The sequence below is a fragment of the Felis catus genome, chromosome A3, assembly GCF_018350175.1.
Source record: "Felis catus isolate Fca126 chromosome A3, F.catus_Fca126_mat1.0, whole genome shotgun sequence".
Taxonomy (NCBI): Eukaryota; Metazoa; Chordata; class Mammalia; order Carnivora; family Felidae; genus Felis; species Felis catus.
This window is the reverse complement of record NC_058370.1, coordinates 81,768,037-81,789,198: the sequence shown is the minus strand read 5'-3', so window position 1 is coordinate 81,789,198 and position 21,162 is coordinate 81,768,037. Positions and strand designations below refer to the sequence as shown.

Below are 21,162 nucleotides of genomic sequence, written 5' to 3'. Positions count from 1 at the left end.
TCCCCAGAACAACCTTATGAGGAAGGAACTATTATAAACCTTCACTTTATAGATAAGAAAATTAAATGTAAATGCATGAATTCAGGAACTATGGTATTATTGCATATACAAAGTGTTTTCTTTAAAGCATATAAAAAAGATTTTTTTTAATGTTTATTTATTATTGAGAGAGAGACAGAGTGCGAGCAGTGGAGGGACAGAGAGAGAGAGAGAGGGAGATACAGAATCCAAAGCAGGCTCCAGGCTCTGAGCTGTCAGCACAGAGCCTGATGCAGGGCTTGAACTCATGAACTATGAGATCATGACCTGAGCCAAAGTTGGATGCTTAACCGACTGAGCCACCCAGGCACCCCTCTTTAAAGCATTTTTTTAAGTGTTTATTTTTGAGAGAGAGAGTGCAAGTGAGAGAGCGCCAGTGGGGGAAGGGCAAAGAGAAAGAGAGACAGGATCTGAAGTGGGCTCTGTGCTGTCAGCACAAAGCCCGACATGGGACTTGAACTCACAAACCATGAGATTGTGACCTGAGCTGAAGTCGGATGCTAAGCTGACCAAGCCACCAAGGGCCCCCAAAATGTTTTCTAATAAAGCCACCTACAACATTAATAGTAAAGTTGCCCTTATGTGCATAGCTTTTTTTTTTTTTTTAAGAAAAATCCATGAAATATCGTCCTGCAAAATTCTGGTCAGTGTGGGGATGGGTCATTTTGGTTCTGGTATCACTCAGTCCGTCAAGTGGCCACACTTGTATAGTAACAACTTTCTTGAGCAAGGGGGCTGTGGATGGGCAGTTTCATATCAGAGAAAGAACTTGAGACCTGGGAGGCGCTATGACTTGACAGGACCAGCACACAGCTTAGATACATTGCACCTTTAGGTTGAGAGAAGGCTGAAAGGAGGCAAAGTTTGAATCTTGAATTCATCTTTTAATGCCTTTTACTAAATTAAAAGGCTATTTTGTGCGTTCTATTTTTGTGTCTTTTTTACTTTTTATTTTGAAGTAACTTTAGCCTTACTGAAAAATTGGAAAAATACTTCAGCAAGTTTACATACACCCTTTACTCAGCTTCCTCCAATGTAAACAGTGTATGTAACCAGATTGTATTTATCAAAACCAGGAAATTTACACTGATACAATACTATTAACTAAACTATAGCGCATATTCAAATTTAACCAGTTTTCCACTAATGTCCTTTTTCTGTTCCCGGATCCAGTTCATGATCCCATGTCCGCGATAGTTATTGCATCTCTTTAACCTTTTCCAGCCTGGGAGTTTCTCAGTCTTTGTCTCTTATGACTTTGGCACTTTGAGTGAGTACTGATAGTTATTTTGTGGAAATATTGTCTGTCAATTTGGGTTGGTCTGATGTTTTCTGGTAATTAGATTAAGGTTATACGTTTTTTTTGGCAACATACCATGGAAAGAAGTGATATGTCCTTGGTGCATCATAATCAAGGGATACATGATCTCAAAATGTCTTATTATGGATAATGTTATCCTTGATCACTTGGTTAAAATGGAGTCTGTCAGGTTTTCCCCACTATGAAGTTTCTGTTTTCTCCTGTATAAGTAATAAATATCATAGGGGAGATATTTTGAGACCATTGTTGTTGCTTTTTTTAAAATGGATACAACTTGGTCAGCGTTTCAAGAAAAATAAAGACTAGAGGAACCCAGAAATATCTAGGAGTAGTTTAACTGTCCAAAATAATTATTACTTAATACTCTTTTTGGAAGAGCCCACAACCTACGGAAGATTAATATGGTTTACTCCTAAAGATTAAAAAGATGACTGTGGAGGGGCACCTGGGTGGCTCAGTCGGTTAAGTGTCCAACTTCAGCTCAGGTCATGATCTCGCCATCCGTGAGTTTGGGCCCCGCGTCGGGCTCTGTGCTGAGAGCTCAGAGCCTGGAGCCTGTTTCAGATTCTGTGTCTCCCTCTCTTTCTGCCCCTCCCCCACTCAGGCTCTGTCTCTGAAAAATGAATAAACCTTAAAAAAAAAAAAAAAAATGACCATGGACTCATTGTTGCATTTTTTAATGGTTGGGAAAGTGGTTGGGAAAAATCCATTTTATTCATTTTTTTGCCATGTTTAAATTTTACCCAAGGGGCTTTTAAATACAGCTTTAAACAATTGATTGAATTACTGAGAAAATTAAAATGGCTAGTCAGTATTGTAGTTTATTTCCATGTTAGGACAGTAGAATTTATGTAAGCTCTGTTTAATATTTTATAGTAGGAAGAGTTGGGGGGTTTTCTTGTGTGTTGTTTGGTTTCCCATTGCAGTTCTCTCCCGTGTACCCACCACCCACGTATAGTTTTAAACTCAATTATTTCAGCAGTTCCAGAGAACTAGCTAGAGTTTGAGTTGTAACAACCTTAGTTTTCTTATCTATAAAATAAGGGTTGTAATAGTTCCTACCTCATAAGTTTGTTCTGAGGATTAAATCAGTTAATACATGTAAAGTGCTTAGGACAGTGCTTGGCACAGGGACAGAACCCAGTAAGTGTTAGCCACTATGAAAAAAAAAAAAAAAGGTAGCATAAGCATGAGTTGACTGCCAGTGTTGGGTGCTGACTTTAGAAAATGATTGAATTTTCCATGAGTATACTTTTATCCGATGTTTTTGTTCCAAATAGCTATCAAATCCCACTGAATTTGCTGCTTTCTGCAGACTTTTGTTCAGGACTTTAGTGGTTAAACCTAGGGGAATTTCTAGTCTTGCTTTCTGAGAAGCATATTATCATTTTTGGAACTTTGGTAATCTGAAAGGGTCGCATACAGGCCAAGTGTGGGCAGGAACAGTACAAATGTTTGAGACCTTAGTTGTGTCTTCTTAAAATACGTTTCTACGTATAGGAGATTAAGTGATCATCGAGGTCAGCCAGTCAGGAATACTGCCTTGCAGTTTTTTCTTGCTTGTCCCTTTTTAGGGAGTACATGAAGGCGCTTGCCTATAAGCTATCTTGACACTTCTAATACATGTTTTTCTTCCTGGTGGTACCAGGGATTTGCTCTGGTGTAATACCCTGCTTTTCACCTGAGGTTACTTTCTCCCTTTTCCTTTTTTAAACAACCATACAAAGTCCATTTCATTTACTGAAGTTTTTATTGTTCATTGCTACCAGGAAACAGGATTGACAAATTAAGTGAGCAGTAAGGAAGTGACAAAGTTATTCAACAGTCTCAAAAAACACTAGTCATAGTTGCATAGTTGTTACTAGTCTATACTGGAGTGTAATTTGTTTAGTTTATCTTACCCAGCTATACTTTCTAGTCTCTCTCCTAAATGGTCCCATAATAGCGCCTTTTATTCTTATGTAGGAATTAGCCCCCACCTCCCAATCTTGGGTGGGATTTGATTGGTGGTGTCAGAAAACCCAGATAACTTATAGGAGCCACAGTCTCTCCATTTATAAAATGGGGACAAATGATTATACTTGACATAGTTGTGATAGAAATTAAATGAGTTAATGTGTGTTGTATTAATATATGGGTTTCAGTTCTAGCTTTGCCAGATATTACCTGTTTGACCTTGAACCCAGTCATTGGCCTTTCTGACTGACACACTCAGTTCCCTTATCTGGCAAATGGAGTTAATAAGACTTTGCTACCTAATTCACAGTGCTATTGTGAGGGTCAAGTAAAATAATCTTATGTGAAAGCACTTTGCTAATTAACATTCTGTGCCAGTGCAAGATAGACTTTAATCCAAGGTTGATTCACATTGACACCCCTTTTGATTTAAAAAGATTTCCCCATGCTTTCCAAAGCTTGCTTTTAATTTCTCTAGATATGGGTCCCCTAGGTCAGAAAGATAATTGCTTATCTGGCCTTCACAGATTAGCCTTTCTCTAAATGTCAGACTACCCAGCACTGGCCTCTAAAACTACTTCTGTGGCCACCCCAACTTCAGTCCCTTTCCTTCAACTACTTGAGAGAGGTTGCTACAATATTAAAATATTTTAAATACACAGAAATATTAATAATTAATCATCAAGGTAAGATGATAGTTCTTTAGTTTTCACTTCCAGCCACTCTTATCGACCCTAATAAAATACTGAAACTGCCGCTACCTTCTAAGCCATTGCCTTCACTAACACAAGGCTTGGTAATAATCCTTTAAGACATCAGTATGATGATGTAAGAAAGCAAATATTTATTAAATATCTTACTTTGTGCCAAGCACTATGCCAAAATAGGGGAAATCCCCCTCCTAAAACAAATTGTCCTCCTCAATTTGAGATTCGAACAGTGGTTCTCATAGGGTGAGGGGTGGGAAGGAGAGTAAGAGATGGGGGGAGGGTAGGAAGGTGGGACATTTTTGATCATTGCAACTAGGAATGCTACTGGCATGTTGAGGGTGTAAAGGCCAGGTGTTACAGAACCTCCTGTGGTGAACAGGCCAGCCACCCACAATGTCAAAATATCAGTAGTGCCAAGGTTGGGAAACCCTAGTTTAGAGGAGCAAATACTGTCTGTGGGAAAGATGTTAACTGCTTTCCCATCAGGATGAAAATAATGTTATCCCTGTAGGTGGTAGAATATCAGCATGTCATTTGGCTGTCCTAACAGGGAAGACTTGGATGTTTGCACGTGGGGTGCCCTGTATCTTGGGAAGCAGAACATGGACTTTACTTCCTCCATTGCTGTATTAAAAGTAAAAAGTCACTGACAGGCAGTAGTAACCTCATACTCCATTGTTTCTTTTTTCTTTCCTTTTATGGATGAATGCTGTTTATTAATCCTGCCGATTGTAAAAGAAGGAAGAACATGATTAGATTTTCACTCATCAAGAAACTGCTATAAATTCACCTCCCTTCAATCATCAGCTTAATTGGTTTCATAAAATGGCTCCATCACAAATACACCAAAACAGTTCTGTTTGAGTCATCCTTTTGAAATCAACCAAAGGGGAACTCTAGTGTAGCTGAGAATCTGTTTCATTAGAGACAATATACGCAATCCACATTATGTTTTTCACCATAAAGAAGCATTTCATGTTTTAAAACATTTTCCTTTTTCTTTTTTTTTTTTTTCCTCAGCAGTCTTTATGCCTACTCATTTCCCCTTCAAAATAGAAGTGTTCAGAATGTAAACATCTACCTAAGATTGGTTTTGTTTTTTGCTTAGTGTTTGTTTTGCTTTGTATTTTTTCAGGGCAGGAATTTTGTATTTGTGTTTAGTAGGTAGTAAGCAAAAGTCTGTGTGCAATGTAGATAATAAAAGAAAAAATGTGTAATGTTGAGAGGGCAACCTGAACAAAAAAGATTGATTTCCCAGTTTTCCTTCTTTAAGTGAAACTGACAATTATATATTATAGAAAGTGATTCCTTTGGAAAGAGTTGATATTAAAACAATTGTAGTTCACTGGCTTGTAAACAACAAATGATTAGAATGTTTTATTAGTCAAAGTAATGAGACTATTTCTAAGAAATGTATATTTTATTGCTCATTTTTTTTAATGTTTTCTCAGCCTATACAGAAAATAACACTGGGGCCCCTGGGTGGCTCAGTTGGTTAAGCATCTGACTCTTGGTTTCGCCCTAGGTTATGATCTCATGGTTCATGAGTTCAAGCCCCATGTCAGGCTCTGTGCTGCCAGCGCAGAGCCTGCTTGGGATTCTCTCCCTCCCTCCCTCCCTCCCTCCCTCCCTCTTTCTGGCCCTCCCCTACTTGTGCTTTCTCTCAAAGGAAAGAAAGAAAGAAAGAAAGAAAGAAAGAAAGAAAGGGAGGAAGGGAGGAAGGAAGAAAAGAAAGAAGAGTTGAAAAAAGAGGGAAGGAAGAAAGGGAGGAAGGAAGAAAAGAAAGAAGAGGAGGGGGAAAAAGAAAAGGAGGGAAGGAAGAAAGAATACTATTCTAGAATAGGTTTCTTTAAAAAAAATTTGTTGAACTTGGGAAGGTCCCTGCTGATGAGAACATGCTTGCTTTTTAAGGATCAAGCGGAGGTTTAAAATAATAGGTATTATAGAAAACAGTTTTACTATTTTAGCAAGATTTTTTTCTGTCATTTTTTTCCAGTCTCAGAATTAAGGGCATTATTTAGTATTATTTTTGTTAGATCATCACATTAGGATAGAACTGAATATATGTGGTCAGACCAACTAACTTAATTGAATATCAACAGGTGGAGCCAGTAATTGAGTCATTAGAATTTATACATTTACTCATTTCATGTTCTCAAGTGATTGAATTTGGGAATTAATTTTGAAGAATTCCATATCTTATTTAGATTTTAAATACAGAGAATATACAAAGAGAATGAGTGCAGTATCACTGTCTAGCAACTGGGTTTTGTTAAAGATTCTGAACTATTGTAAAAATCATGACTCTTCAGAACCTAATATAAAGATTCTAACAACTTCTTTCCAACAGTCACCTATCAACATGTTTTAGAATTGTAATTGAAGGTTCCTGGAGAAGTAGCTATCATGGCATATGTTATTCATAGTTTAAGAATGCCAATTTATATAGCATTGACCATTTAAATTTAAGAAAATTGTTTTATCTTGGGTCATTTAAGTGTATGAACAATACTACTAAAGTGTTTTATTATAGGTTTCAGATTATTAGATACAGAAATAGAAGCCACGTTTGAGTGTGTTCCTGTGATTGAAACTTTGATATCACTGATAAAATATCCCCAAATCAGGCCTTCTAATGTATCTAAGCAGACTAAGAATAAGTATAATTGGAAAGCTATTGTTTTTCTTGGCTAATTAGGCCAAGGGCTCCAGGAAGTATAGAATGGTGGATGTATGCTAGCCCTACTCTAGTTATTTGTTAAAACTAAAAATTGTTCCTTTTGCTGTAGAGGCAATGGGGCCAAATCTGTGTAGTCCTATATGTACATTACTTATAAATTCTTATGTTAGAAGATGGTCTCATATTTTTTTACAGCTCCAAAATTCTCTTCATTCTCCTTTAGTCCCATCATTTTTAGAGATGAGGAAACATTGCTTTGTTCAAAGAGAGCTAGAACTAGAACATAGGCTAATATTTGCTAACCACGCTACGTGCTAGTGTCAGCCAAATATGGGCATTCATTTCTATCACTTCCAGATTTCAGATCACTGTACTTACTAATACTATACCATTTAAATTGCTTACCTCTTTAAAGTTTATTTTAAAAGCAACATTTTACTACTATAAATGGAAAATTATCACTTCCTAAAAATACAAAGTAACTCTAAAAAGGAGTCCAAATCAAGATGAAGCTATGCTATTAAAATTTAATTTAAACTTTAAATTTAATTCTTATTATTACATTTTTAATTCTTACTGTTCTTGGTCAGAAATGTGTCAAAGCGGTGTTTTCCTATTTGATGGCAGTACCTTAATTGTCTAATAAGAAAGGCACAGTTAAAGCTTCTAATTAAGCTTTGCTTAGCGTTTTGTTATAATAGGATGCTTCTTTATGGGGGAAATAAGAAGGTATGAATTCTTGTTCATATTAAAGTATGATTTAACATAGATCAGAAGGTCTTGTTAGATGGAACCAAAATTGTTCTTTAGTTAATTTGAATTAATTCGTTTTAAAACTCTTAAATTTTTACACTGAAGATTTTAGTTAGCTTTATATTGTTTCTTTTTCCAAATGAGGGATATGATCAGAATAGTTTATTTTACTGAAATAAAACATTTCTCTGGGGAGAAATTCATCTGGGGAGATGCAAGGAGTTTATAGTGTATCTGAATGGAGGAGATGTATGTTTTATTTAAATAGTTCTTAAGCATGGGGGTACCTGGTTGGGTCAGTTTGTTGCACGTCCACCTCGGCTCAGGCCATGATCTCACGGTTCGTGGGTTCAAGCCCTGAGTCAGGTTCTGCACTAACTGCTCAAAGCCTGGAGCCTGCTTCAGATTCTATGTCTCCCTCTCTCTCTGCCCCTCCCCTCTTTGTCTCTCAAAAATAAATAAACATTTTAAAAAAGTAATAAATAGTTCTTAAGCATGTTTTATTTCTTTAAAATAATTTAGTGTTTTTTAATTTACTAATAAAAATTAGTGTGTTTATCTGAATTGTTGGTCTAAATGTGTATTTCAGTTACAAGAGATAAAAGAGGGTGAAAATGGCTAAGCCTTTTCCTTTTGCTTGTTCTCATTCATTGGGCTACAAATGTTGTTGTCTGTGTTGTCTTCTCTCTGAAAGTGCTGCTATAGAAGCTGTATTTCACTGTACTGTAGAAAGGCATTTTTTTTTTTTTTTTCATGAGTTTCCTTTGAAAACTGTTGGTGGATGTAAAAAACCAGGAGACTTTCATGGGTTAGCTAGTAAGAGTTTTGTTGTAAAACCTTTGTAACAGGTCTAACAAGAAGACCATAAAGAGAATAGATGTAGGAATACCTGATCCCATTAAACTGCTGATAAAGTAGACAGGCTAGTATTATGAGGATTGTTTATAGTAGCAGTTTTTGTGGCTTATCAGAAGTGTTAGTGTTGTTTTCCATATGTGTGTCAAATTTATATTTTTTAATAAGGCTTTTTTTCTCTTTCTTTCTTTTTTTTTTTTTTTTTTTTTTTTTTTAAAGAGTGAGAGCACTTGTGAGCCAGGGAGAGGGGTGGGAGGTGAGGGGAGAGAATCTTAAGGAGGTTCCATGCTTAGCACAGAGCCTGATGTAGGGTCTCAATCCCATGACCCTGAGCTGAAATCAGGAGTCAGATGATCAACTGATTGACTCACCCAGATGCCCCTTAAATTAAGCTTTTTAATTTGAGGTCATTGTAGATTCCTATGCAGCCAGAAGAAATAATACAGAGATTTTGTATACCCTTTACACAATTTTCCCCAATGGTGATATCTTGCAAAACTATAGTAAAATATCACAACCAGAATATTGACACTGGTAAAGATACAGAACATGTCCATTCACCACAGGGGTCCTTCCTATTGTCCTTTTGTAGCCACACCTACTTCCCTTTTACTCCCACCCCCTCCTTAACTCCTAGCAAGAATTTATCTGTTAACCATTTCTATAGTTCTGTCATGTCAAGAATGTTACATAAATAAAATCATTTGTGTAACCCATTGAGGTTGGCTTTTTTTACTCAGTATCATTCTCTAGAGATTCATCCATGTTATTTCATATACCAGTAGTTTGTTCCTTTTTATTGCTGGGTACTATTTCACAGCATAGATGTATGACAGTTTAATCATTCACTCAGTAAAGAATATCTGGATTGTTCCCAGGTTTTGGCTATTATGAATAAGGTTGCTATAAAGATTCATGTACAGGTTTTGTAACATAAGTCTTCATTTCTCTAGGATAAATGTCCAGGTGTGCCATATATAATTGTCTTAAATATTTCCTTTACATACATTTAGAACCACATCATATGGTGTTAATTTTTGCTATAACTTTCAGACATAATGTAGAAATTCAAGGAAAGGAAAGCGTATTGTATTTACCCATACTTTTACTTACCATGTTGTTTCTTCTTTTCTGATGTTCTAAGGTTCTTCTCTTTTATCATTTCTCTTCTTAGAGAATTTACTCTAGCCATTCTATTAGAGTAGATCTGCTGCTGACAAATTTTCCCTCACCTGAGACTGTCTTGATTTCTCCTCCATTTTTGCTGGGTATAAGATTCTGAGTTGACAGTTGTTTTAGCACCTGAAAAAAATAAGCTACTTTCTTATGGCTTCCATAGTTTCTGGTAGGAAATCCACTGTCATTCTAATTGCTCTTCCCCCCTCCCCCTCACCCCCTAAGTAAGATGTAATTTCTCTTTCTTTCTGATTGCTTTCAAGATTTTCTTTGCCTTTAGTTTCAGAAGTTTAGTTATGATGTATCTTGGAGTGGATTTTTTCAGGTTTATGTTGTGTGAGATTTGTTTAGCTTCTTGAATATGTGTTCCTCTTTCCAAATTTGTTAAGTTTTTGGCCATTATATTTTTGAATACTTTTTTTTAGCTCCATTCTTTCTCCTCTCTTTCTGGGTTCCAGTGATACAGACATTAGATCTTTTGCTGTGGTCCCACAAGTCCATGAGGCTCTGCTCTTTCTTTTTCTTTCTTTCTCTTTCTTTGTTTCTTTCTTTCTCTCTTTTCTTCTTCTCCTTTCTTCTTTCTTCTTTCTTCTTTCTTATTCTTCGCCTATTTTCTCTCTTGTTAAGATTAGGTAATTTCTATCTTCTGGTTCACTGATTCTTTATTATGTCCCTTGTATTCTGCTGGTGAGCCCATACTAAAAAGTGAGCTTTTAAATATTGTTTTTGTTGTTGTTGTTGTTTTTGTCAAGACTTTCTATTTTTTGTTTGTCCCATGTATGTTTGTGATTGCTTACTAAAACATTTTTATCATAGTTGGTTTAAAGTCTTTGTCAGGTAATTCTGACATCTCTGTCATCTCAGCTTTCATATTTATTGATTATTCTTTTTGCATTGTCTTAAAAATCTTTCTAGTTCTTACTATGATGAATGGTTTTCTGTTGAAACCTAGACGTTTTGTCATTATGTTCTGAGACTCTGGATGTTATTTAAATCTGCTTCCACTGTCTTTTTCTGACACTGCTTTGGCAGGGTAATAGGGACTGCCTCCTTATTACTTCCAGGTAGACCTAGAACTCCAGGTCCCATACTCAGCCTTCATTGACACCCAAGGGAAGGAGATCCTTGTTACTGTCAGATGAGGGTGGAAGTCCAGGCTCCCCATATGGTCTCCACTGACATAGCTAGAGTAGGGGTGAGGACATGTTACCAACCAGGAGGGTGGAAGTCCTGACTCCCTACTTGGCTGCCCTTACAAATACCTTGGTTGTCAGGGGCAAGGGACTCTTCATTATGGCCTTCTGAGGTGGAAGTCAAGGCTCCCCATTTGGCTCTTGCTTGTGTGGGCAGTGGTAGGGCCAGTGATTTCTGTGATGGTTGGCTGCAGTAGACTAGCTATTGTCAAAAGTTACCTGTCTTGCTAAGGCTGCCTCTTTCTCCTTCCTTTAACTAGAGTGAACAAGCTTTGGAGGTGGCTTTTTTTTGTCTCTGCCAATTGACATTTCCACATTGCTGGATTCTCTTCAGCTCTAAATCTGGGATATATTAAGCAAAAAGAAAACCCAGAGAACTCAGCACTTTGTCGTTCCTTGTGCTCCAAGGTCCCTAGCTGGTCACCTTCTCTACTTTTCAGAGTCTTCCTATATTTTATATATAATATCCAGAGTTTTTAGTTGTAGTTAGTGCAAATAATAGGGAAAAATACTCCTACTCTATCTTCCTAGAAGTGGAAATTTCCAAATTTACATTTTTAAACTATTTAAACAGTTGGACCAAATATATAACCACTCTTCGGAAAAATGTCACACACCTTCTATATAATGTGATATATTTTGCATAATATTGTACTCACAAGGACTGCTAGAAAATAACATCTTTATTTTAATTTTTTTTAATGTTTACTTATTTTTGAAAGAGAGGCAGAGTGTGAGCAGAGGAGGGACAGAGAGAGAGACAGACAGACAGAATCTGAAGCAGGCTTCAAGCTCTGAGCTGTCAGCATAGAGTCCCATAAGGGACCTGAACCCATGAACCGTGAGATCATGATCTGAGCCAAAGTTGGATGCTTACCCAGCTGAGCCACCCAGGTGCCCCAACATCTTTATTTTAACTGAAATTCATTGTTCATATTATTAATGAAAACTTTTCCCTCTAGGAGATAATGCTAAAGGTGTCCAAGGCTCCTGACCAGTGAACAAAGATTTGAGAAAGACAGCCAAGCTCATGTTTTCTCCTGATCAAGAAAATCATCCATCCAAAGCACCAGTAAAATATGGTGAACTCATTGTCTTAGGGTAAGTTTTCCCCATCTGATGACACATAAAACTGAATAATAGGTAGTAATTTTGGCATCTAAATCAAACCTTTTTAGAATGTATTTCCTACCTATTTCCAAAAACAATTTAGAGCTACAAGGTAATATTATCTCAAAATAATGTTGACAATATTAAATCAAGAAACTCTTTCAATTCTCATTTTTATGCCATCTCTTATAAGTGCTCTAATATGCATAAATTTTGCCTCACCCTCACCCCGAGAAAGCACAAATCCTCTTAAGATAAAATAATGTATTTATCTAAAGTCATATAGTCATTACATTTGTCTTCCCTATCCTATCTTTTAGAAAAGTTTGCCTCAGCTGTCTTTACCAAAATCCCTTCCCCCCTTGAGGTCATTTCACATAGGTTAGCATTTATTTGTTACTTTATACCTCTGAGGAAGTTGTTGCTTTGGGCTTATGGCCCTGTGCTGCTTATGATAGGGTTGTATAGACATAATGATACGATGACTTTGAAGGCCAGGATCTCACTACTTATTTGCTTCCTAAGTATTCTCATCCATTTACATAAACACAATCTAAAGATTGAGGAACAAATGATTCCATTATTTCAATTTATTCAGTCTAAACTTGCGTTAATCAAAACAGAGACACAATATTAGTCTACTAGCTAGAAATCTCAGAAACTAGAAATTGCAAAATTTACTTTCCCTTTCTCTTCTGTCTAGAAAACAGCTCTCTGTACATCACAACATGCTTTAGAATCAGGTTGGTACAAGTTCTTGTTTAAGTGAGAATGTGTCCATTGTTTCAGATGAGAGAGTAAAAGAAACTAGACAGATTATATGGAGTTAATGACCTTGACTGGAAGTCAGGAATGCTACATTCCAGTACCTATTCCAACATTGCTATTATATATGACCTTGGGCAAGTTACTTAACCATTCTAGGCGTTAGGTTGCTCTTGGGTAAAATGACAGACAAGATCATCTAAGACCCTTTGAAACCTAAAAATAAAAACAACTTAAAAGATTAGAAACTTATGTAGTAACTACAATGTATAATTTCAAATCACATAGATCTTAATGTATTAATAACAAACAGCTTTTAAGTACCAAAAAATATTCCAAATTAAATTCTTCTGCCAGGAAATTTGAGTCCTTTGAAGACTAGAATTGATTTTTTTTTTTTTTAATGTGCATAAACACAAGCAGTAGAGGGGCAGAGTGAGAGGGAGAGAGAAAATCCCAGGCAGCCATTCAACTCCCAGGAGTTGGATACTCAACTGACTGAGCCACCCAGGCATCCCTGAAGACTAGAATTTAAAATTGAGTATATGGTTTAAACTGCCTTTCTTAGCCCAGCAGTTTCTCATTTAACCCTCAGTTAGTGGTTGTCTCTGCATTGGCACTCTTGGTATCTTAAAATACAAATAATACTTTTCAGCCCCCTAGGAGAAATAAAGCTGGATATGGTTGTCAGTTTGGTGTTGTCACTACTCAGAAAAGAGCTTTGAGCGATGGTAACTCAATGAGGGAGGGGAGCATATTCCCAGAAGAGAAACAAGTCATGCAACTTGGCAGACAGAAGGGTCAGGTACCCACAGTGGGTCTGGTGGCAACACACATCCTGGAATGAGTAGTGTATTAACTAAGGGGCACTGCTCTGAACTCTGATTAGCAAGGACTTTCTCCAATAGAAATCAGTGTTTAGTTTTGTGTAAAGAGTTAGTATAATTTCTGTATGTGGCAGTGTAAGTTTCTTCCTCTTCCTTCTCAGCCACTAATGTAGGCCATTTTGCAATTATATTCTCCTTCAGCCTCAAAACTGGCCCTAGTCCCTGCCTCATTTTCCCTCAGATTGACCAACTATATATGAGAGACTAGCAAACCAAAGATTTTGTCAGAGGGCATGGGACAGTGAATGAGGAGATTATTATTAAGGCACTGTTCGTGCCATAATGAAGCAATAAAGAATGAAAAAAGCATGACAAACACCTGGATTCAAATCCTAGTTTTTCCATTATCACTTGTGTGACCTTCAGAAAATGGCTTAATTTCTCTGAGCCTCTAAGGAATCTTATTCCTCTGAGGAATAACTTAATTCCTAACCTGTAAAGGTTGAGTGATGCCAATCTCAAGAGTTTCTATGAGGATAGATTAAATGAGATGTTATGTGGTAAAGAACACAATAGTGCCTAATACATAGTAAACACCCAGTGTTTTGGTGTGAACTTCTTTCCTATTCAGTCCTCACTTACTTGCTTATTTTCAGGACATATATGTTATCATGGAGAAATGCTTACGAGATCTGAACAACAAAAGTATATTTAATCACTACTTATCAGGCATCTCCTTTGGACAGGTTTTGCCAATGTGTATGTGAATGTGTATGTGTGCATTCAAGTCACTGAGACTTATCAAACAAATCTAAAAACTCTCAAAAGTTAAGTTATTTAAATGACAATTAAAGGAGATTCTGTTTTAGACAATTCATACTGGACTTTTTTAAAGGTTGTATTAGCACATGCAAACATTTACCTTTAAAAGATACAGAATGAGTCCTAAGGAATCAGATATGCCATTAATCAGCTCTTGATTATCTTGAATAAAAGAGGGAAGAAAAATACATATAACTTAAGACTATTTATAATCCAAAAAAATACTTCTTTGTGACTTGGAATGTAACCAAAATCTCATTTTGTTTCATACTCGTAGACAGCTGGTCTGGGGATCAGCAGTGACTAAATGGAATTTGAGATACTTACAATGTGCTAATAAATGATTAATTGGGGATTGATTCTTATTGTAAGGCAAAAGTAAAGCATTTAATTTAAAATTGTGTGGTTCTTAAAAGAGATCACCTAGACTTTTTCCCTCCACCAGGTATAATGGATCTCTCCCAAACGGCGATAGAGGAAGAAGGAAAAGTAGGTTTGCTTTGTTTAAAAGACCTAAGGCAAATGGGGTGAAGCCCAGCACTGTGCATATTGCTTGTACTCCTCAGGCTGCAAAGGTAAAAAACAAACAAACACAGATTAAAATAAATCTGTTAACTTGGAGAAATTGAAAGACATGTACATGTTGTTTATATTCTCTAGCATTCACTTCACATTCTGTACCAGAAGTTTCCTTTTGTTTGGATGGGAGAAGACTCTTTGGAGACATAATATTTGAAGGGCCGCCGTATGGAAGGGCATCAGACTTTTTTTTTTAAGTGACACACCAGGATCAGTGGGTGGAAATTAGAAGGAAACATTCCCTTTTCTTATTTAAAAAAAAAAAAAAAAAAAAAAAAAAAAGGTAGGTTTGGGCCAGGGCTTCCACTATTACCAAAGGAGGTCTTGCCTGGGCCGGGCAAGGAATGTAGTATATAATAAGCATACTCAGGTTCTATAAGCATAGTTTGGATGAGGTGATTTTTCTAAAGTAAGGGTCTTTATCAGAGATTTTGTGTACGCTCATATGTTTTGTTTGCTCATTTTATGACCCTCATAGCTTTTTTTTGCTTTTTTTCTTTTTTTTTTAGCACTAGCAGGACAAAGGGGCAGAGGTCAGGGGTGGGAGAGAGAGAGAGAGAGAGAGAGAGAGAGAGAGAGAGAGAGAGAGAGAGAATCTTAAGCAAGCTCCATGTTCAGAGTGGAGCCTGATGCGGGGCTTGATCCCATGACCCTGGTGACCATGGTGACCATGATTTCGTGACCTCAGCCAAAATCAAGAGTCTCCTGACACACCCAGGTGCCTCTGACCATCATAGCTTTTAATATAGTGCCTTGAACAAAGTAGACCTCAGTAATTATTAAAATGAATCAAAGCTGTAAAAGCAAATACCCAGCTGTATCTACAGTTCAACTTCTCAGTCTCCTCACATATTTAATGCTCTTAGCTCCTTTTTCTTTCCTTATCCAAATCTCCAGAACTGGGCCCTCATTTCAGAACACTTGGGCTTTTCCTGGAATGATAGATAATTAGGGGGAATTTCAAATCTTTACATTTCTATGAATTCTTCTACTTCCAATTTTGTAACACAAACTGTATTTGATATCGTGTTGAATGAATAAAAATTACAAAGTGTTTCTGAGCTTCTGGAAATACCTGTGTTTTTAGCTAAGCAGCCCCAGGATGTGCATCAATATTATACCATCTGAGGCATATCTTTGTCAGCTAAATAAATGAGAGAGAAATTGACATGTGATGACTTGTTTTAGGTCATAACTCCAGTCCTGAAGTTAATTGGATTTGTTTGTGTCCAGTGTAGTGTCTAGAACAGTCCTCTTGCCTTGACGAGGCCTTCTCTATTACTGTTTGAGACCCAGTAAATGTAGAAAAGGGACAATTTCTTTTAAGTGTCTCTTTTTGCAGAGAAGGGATGTGCTAAGCAGGTTGAAAGTGAACGGCTAATTGATCCAACCTGAGGAACTTTATTCCAGAATTGCCTCTGCAGGAGTGCTATTGCATTTTGGGTGTGCCATTTCTATGCAGGATTGTCCTGTATATTGCAGGACATTTAATATTTTTGTCCCAACCACTAATGCCATTTAAGCCTTCAAATCATTGTGACAGCCAAAATATGTACCTACATATTTCCAAGTGCCCCTTACACATCTAATACTACCTGTGGTTGAGAACCACTATCATAGGGAAAATATTTCTGATCCCACTTTTAAAATACCCTGTTCTGGCAGTCATCTAGGATATGATTAAACCCTGCTTTTCAGTCCAGTGAGAACTTAACTTGACATAGTTCTTATTCTTAATCTAAGAGTAGGTTTAATAGCTAAAAAAAAGCCAGGGATTACAGTCTCAATGTACACAAAACCCTGTGTTTTCAAATCTCTTTAGCCATTAAGAATTAACTTCTAAGGTTCTGGGCAACTATTTGATTGAAAAATCATTGGTTTGTGCTGAATTAAAGTAATTCTAGGTTTTAAAGCCTGTAAAACGATTATATAATGTTTATTTTTAAAATGTTAACAACGTGCATGGGAATGGATCTACAGTGCATTTAATGAGGTTGGATACCTCTGTGAAGAGAGGAGAGTAAGAAGAACATGTAAGCAGCATTGATATTACCTGTTGAATTTAATTTCTTTTAAGAAATCAGAAGTAAAAGTGGCATTATTATGCTTTGATAGAGCTGGGTAGTTGGTACCCAGGTGTTTTGTTTATTCTCTTTAAATATTTGAAAATTTCACAATCTTAATTTTAAAGCTACTGTTTTAGGGCTTTATCTATTACAGATTACCTACAAATTGAAACCAAGTAAAGATTTATGATACCAAAGTTCTAGTTAAGAAACATTTTTAAATTTAGCTTCTTTGCTGTGTATAATCATTCTTTTCTGTTTTCCTTTTATGCAGTCTGTTTCCACTTCCTTTGTGTAGGTTTTTCCCCTTTCTGATATTATCTTCAACTCATATACATAGAAAACGCCTGAAAACAAAACCAAAAAGTTCTTTTTAGCAATGTTTTTAGTTTGGGATAAGTCAGAAGTACAGTCGTAAGCATTATGTCCATTTCCTTTGGTAATGTTTAATCATTCTATGAATTTTTCCATATTTGGCCCAGCGTATGGCAAATATTTGTCATCTATAGAGCCACGGAATGGTTAAAACCAGTTAACTCTGCTTGTGGTAACTTAATATAACTCTTTGAGTTACTTTAAAAATAATTTTCTTCATTATCTTGAAAAATACTGTATTTTCTCCTTATTAGAACAGTATTCAGTACTCTTTTCAGTTTCTACATGGGACTTGATTTTGATTATTTTATCATTTAAAATATTTGTAAGGGAGATCCATATTTTATAGTGTTTTTATACAATGAAATTATGTTCTTACTCTATAACATCTTCAGATTATTTTTACACCCCACTCGACCCAAGAAGCTACTGAGAGTTATTTTCTCCCTTAAGGGAGAGTTATTTTCTCCCTTAAATTTTAGGAGAAAATATGTCAAGTATGTAATACATTTCTTTTTTAAATTTGATTTGATTACCCTACCAGCTAATTTTTGCTATTAATCTTTTCTTTCTTAGGCAATAAGCAACAAGGACCAGCACAGCATATCGTATACCTTATCTCGGGCCCAGACAGTAGTGGTTGAATATACTCATGACAGCAACACTGATATGTTTCAGGTATTATGACATCTGAATTTTTTTTTTTCCTTAAAACAAAAAAGTTAAAAACCTATTGCCAGTGACTTTTCCTGTGTTCAGATTAATGATTAGTATATTTTAACCACGTAGTTCATTAAAATATATTTTGATTTCTAAATCTCATATATAGAAGTCAGCATAGCATGGTTAAGAAATGAGCTCTGAAGTCAGAATTCCTAGTAAACATTACTTAGCCACTGTATGCCTCAGTTTCCTACTATGAAGTGCAGATAATAGAGCTTCCCTCATAATGACATTTAGGAGGCTTAAATGTGTTAGTACATGTGAAGTGCTCAAAGCTCTGCCAGGTGGCTGGTAAACACTTAGCTATTAATAATAGTAGTTATAATAATAGTTCAGTTAGCTATTATCCCAAAAAAAGGAACCAAGAAATATTCTGCACATATTTATGACCTTTTTTGCCACTATTTCCCACTTTCCTCTCAAGGCAACAAAATGTATGGGCAGTCTGTAACTGTCCATATCATGTATGTGTCAGGCTTGTTTTCCAGCACATATTTGCTCCAAGCTACTACTGATGCAGTAAAAGGTTTTTTTCTCTCATTTTTGTACCAGTCCAGTGCTGATTGGTACATTGGTAAACTTGATATATGATAGAACAGTCAAACCGAAAGATGAAAACTAAAATCATGGTCTTCTCCTTTATTTGGTTTTGTAAAGCCCTGGGTTTTTTGGAAACAAATAGGACATTACTAGTACCTGATAATGTTGCTCTTATAATTACTGTCCCAGTGACTTTGCAGGTTTTCTTTATTTACAGGATTGAATGTGGAAAGGCCTGGGATGTCTTTAATTATAACCAGTAACAAAATATTTCTCTGAAGTCACTCACTGCCCTTCTAATAGAATACTGAATTTTCTAGAATAGTGTCTCTGTAGTTAATATTAGAATATGGTTGTATGTTTATGTCTTTCTTGCTTTTCCCAAAAAAATTTAAAATAAATAACACCCTTAATGAAGATGAAGGTTGGGATCTTAATGAGAACCTAACACAAGCTTTAGGATGATTTCCACATATTTTTTCACTGATAGCCAGTTAAAATGAATGTGCCTAATTAACTTTTTTAAGAATCAAGATGCTATCTAGATGTTTGACCCCAGAATTTTAGTTTTAGATAATACCTTAAATTTATTTGTTTATCCCTTATTTTTTGTCAATAAAGTTACTGAAATCTTGTGAATTCAATGTTACAAAGTTAGGTGGGGGCAAAATTGGGATTAAACCAGGCATTCTGAATTATGGAACAGTGTCTTTACCATCTTATGAAGGTCCTTAAATAAGTTGCGCCATTTTTGGTTTTCTCCTTTTCAAAAAGGAATGGAGAGTTTTTCCCAATATAATAGACATGATGCTCCTTCTACAAGCATTATGTGTATGGAAAATCCAAACATTTCTATATCAAAAAAATGGAGATACATCAGAAACCACCCTGATAAATTAGCCAGTCTTTGAGAAACTGGTTGTATACACATTCTAGGATTGCTTCCAAACTGAACAAGATAATTTATTGTTCAATTCATTAGCTATACAAACTCCAACTCTGCATTGGTGGACACTGAAGTTAAATAAAGGAGACATTACAAGTTGATTGTATTCATAGCCTACACTGGTAGTCTAAATGTGAAGCTCCTGATTGGATTGAAGAAGGGTGAGGGAAAGACTTTAATAGTAGTGCCTTTTTATCCCGGCCTTTTTTTTTTTCATTGTTTGTTTATTTTCAAGAGAGAGACAGAGAGCACGAGCAAGGGAGGGGCAGAGGGAGAGAGGGAGACACAGAATCCAAAGCAGGCTTCAGGCTCTGAACTGTCAGCACAGAGCTCAACGTGGGGCTTGAACCCACAAACCGTGAGATCATGACCTAGGCTGAAGTCGGACACTTAACCAACTGAGCCACCCAGGTGCCCCCTTCATTTTTTTTTTTTTTAGTCAAGTTGAGCAGGATTTTGCCAGTCCAACCAGTAGAAAGGCATTCTGACAAAAGAGATGGCAAAGTACACAGTGTGGTAGATTGACAAGTAAGCTGCTTATAGCTAGAATATAGTTTTCGTGTGAATAGCAATGATACGAAATTAAACTGGATTGGTGGGAAGCAAATTGTGAGGTCAGTTTCAAATAATTATAGAAATAAGAAACTAAGAAGTTTGGATAGCCTGTAAGAGACCTTTGGGTTTTTTAATGAGAGTGGGAGATAATAACATGATAGGGATCTATGTTTTTAAAGCTCATAGTAGCAGTTCAAAAGAGAAAGAATTACAAAATTTATCTTAACACACAAAAATTATATTTTGGAATCTGATCATTATCACAGAGGTTTCTTCTCTTTATAAATTCGTGAGATTTCTTCCTTCTTACCTGTCTTTACCAATATTGCTTTGTTGTCTTAAATATCCTCCAAGTCCCAGATCAAATATCAACTCTTCTGGAATAATCTCTCCTCCCAAATAAGTGCCATTTCTGAATTTCTTGATTCTAAATATCAATCCTCAATCTATTTCCTGGCCTACATCTTTTGGATCTAAAAGAGCCTTGGGGTGCCTGGATGGCTCAGTTGGTTGAGCATCCAACTTTGGCTCAGGTCATGATCTTGTGGTTCATGAGTTCGAGCCCCACGTAGGGCTGTGTGCTGACAGCTCAGAGCCTGGAGCCTACTCCACATTCTGTGTCTCCCTCTCTCTCTGCCCCTCCCCCATTCATGCTCTGTCTCTCTCTGTCTCAAAAATAAATAAAACATTAAAAAAAAATTTTTTTTAATAAAAAACATAAAAGAGCCTTTATTTTTGGAAATATTTTTAGTTTCAAAAGTCAGAGACCATTTTCTTTGGCTATTATCTTAAAAAGCAGGAAAGGGGACATCCAGTCTTACATTTGTTAACCAACCAATTTCTTTCAAAAACTATCCAAACTAGTGACTTACAATTGATGATAGGACAAAAACACTAAAAGTATTTTATCCAAAGGTGTGTAGGTATGAGGAATTCTTGAGGCTCAACTATGCAAAGAATGACTGAAGTGTCATCTTTGTGGAGGGTCAGTGTTTTTTCTCAGTATCCAGTTTCCTCAATTTTAGATACTACTTTGTAACAAACCCGTGAATGAACTGATCATTTTTAAATGTTTACTTTAAAACCCTGTGACACTTGTCAGTTCTGTCATCTGTTCCACTGATTTCCTTTACAACTTTCATCTTTCAAAATGAAAATTAATTTCTTTACT

At 36.3% G+C, this 21,162-nt stretch overlaps 1 protein-coding gene across 1 annotated transcript in view; it reads left to right on the top strand.

Moving 5' to 3' along the window:
• The window catches only part of PELI1 (pellino E3 ubiquitin protein ligase 1), a 57,257-nt gene that overhangs the window by 31,494 nt on the left and 4,601 nt on the right, over positions 1-21,162 (top strand). Inside the window, exons 2-4 of the mRNA XM_023251712.2 lie at positions 11,646-11,784; positions 14,653-14,782; positions 17,804-17,905. Coding sequence (XP_023107480.1) covers positions 11,714-11,784; positions 14,653-14,782; positions 17,804-17,905 — 303 coding nt within the window. The 5' untranslated portion in view covers positions 11,646-11,713. The remainder of the gene's footprint in view (positions 1-11,645; positions 11,785-14,652; positions 14,783-17,803; positions 17,906-21,162) is intronic.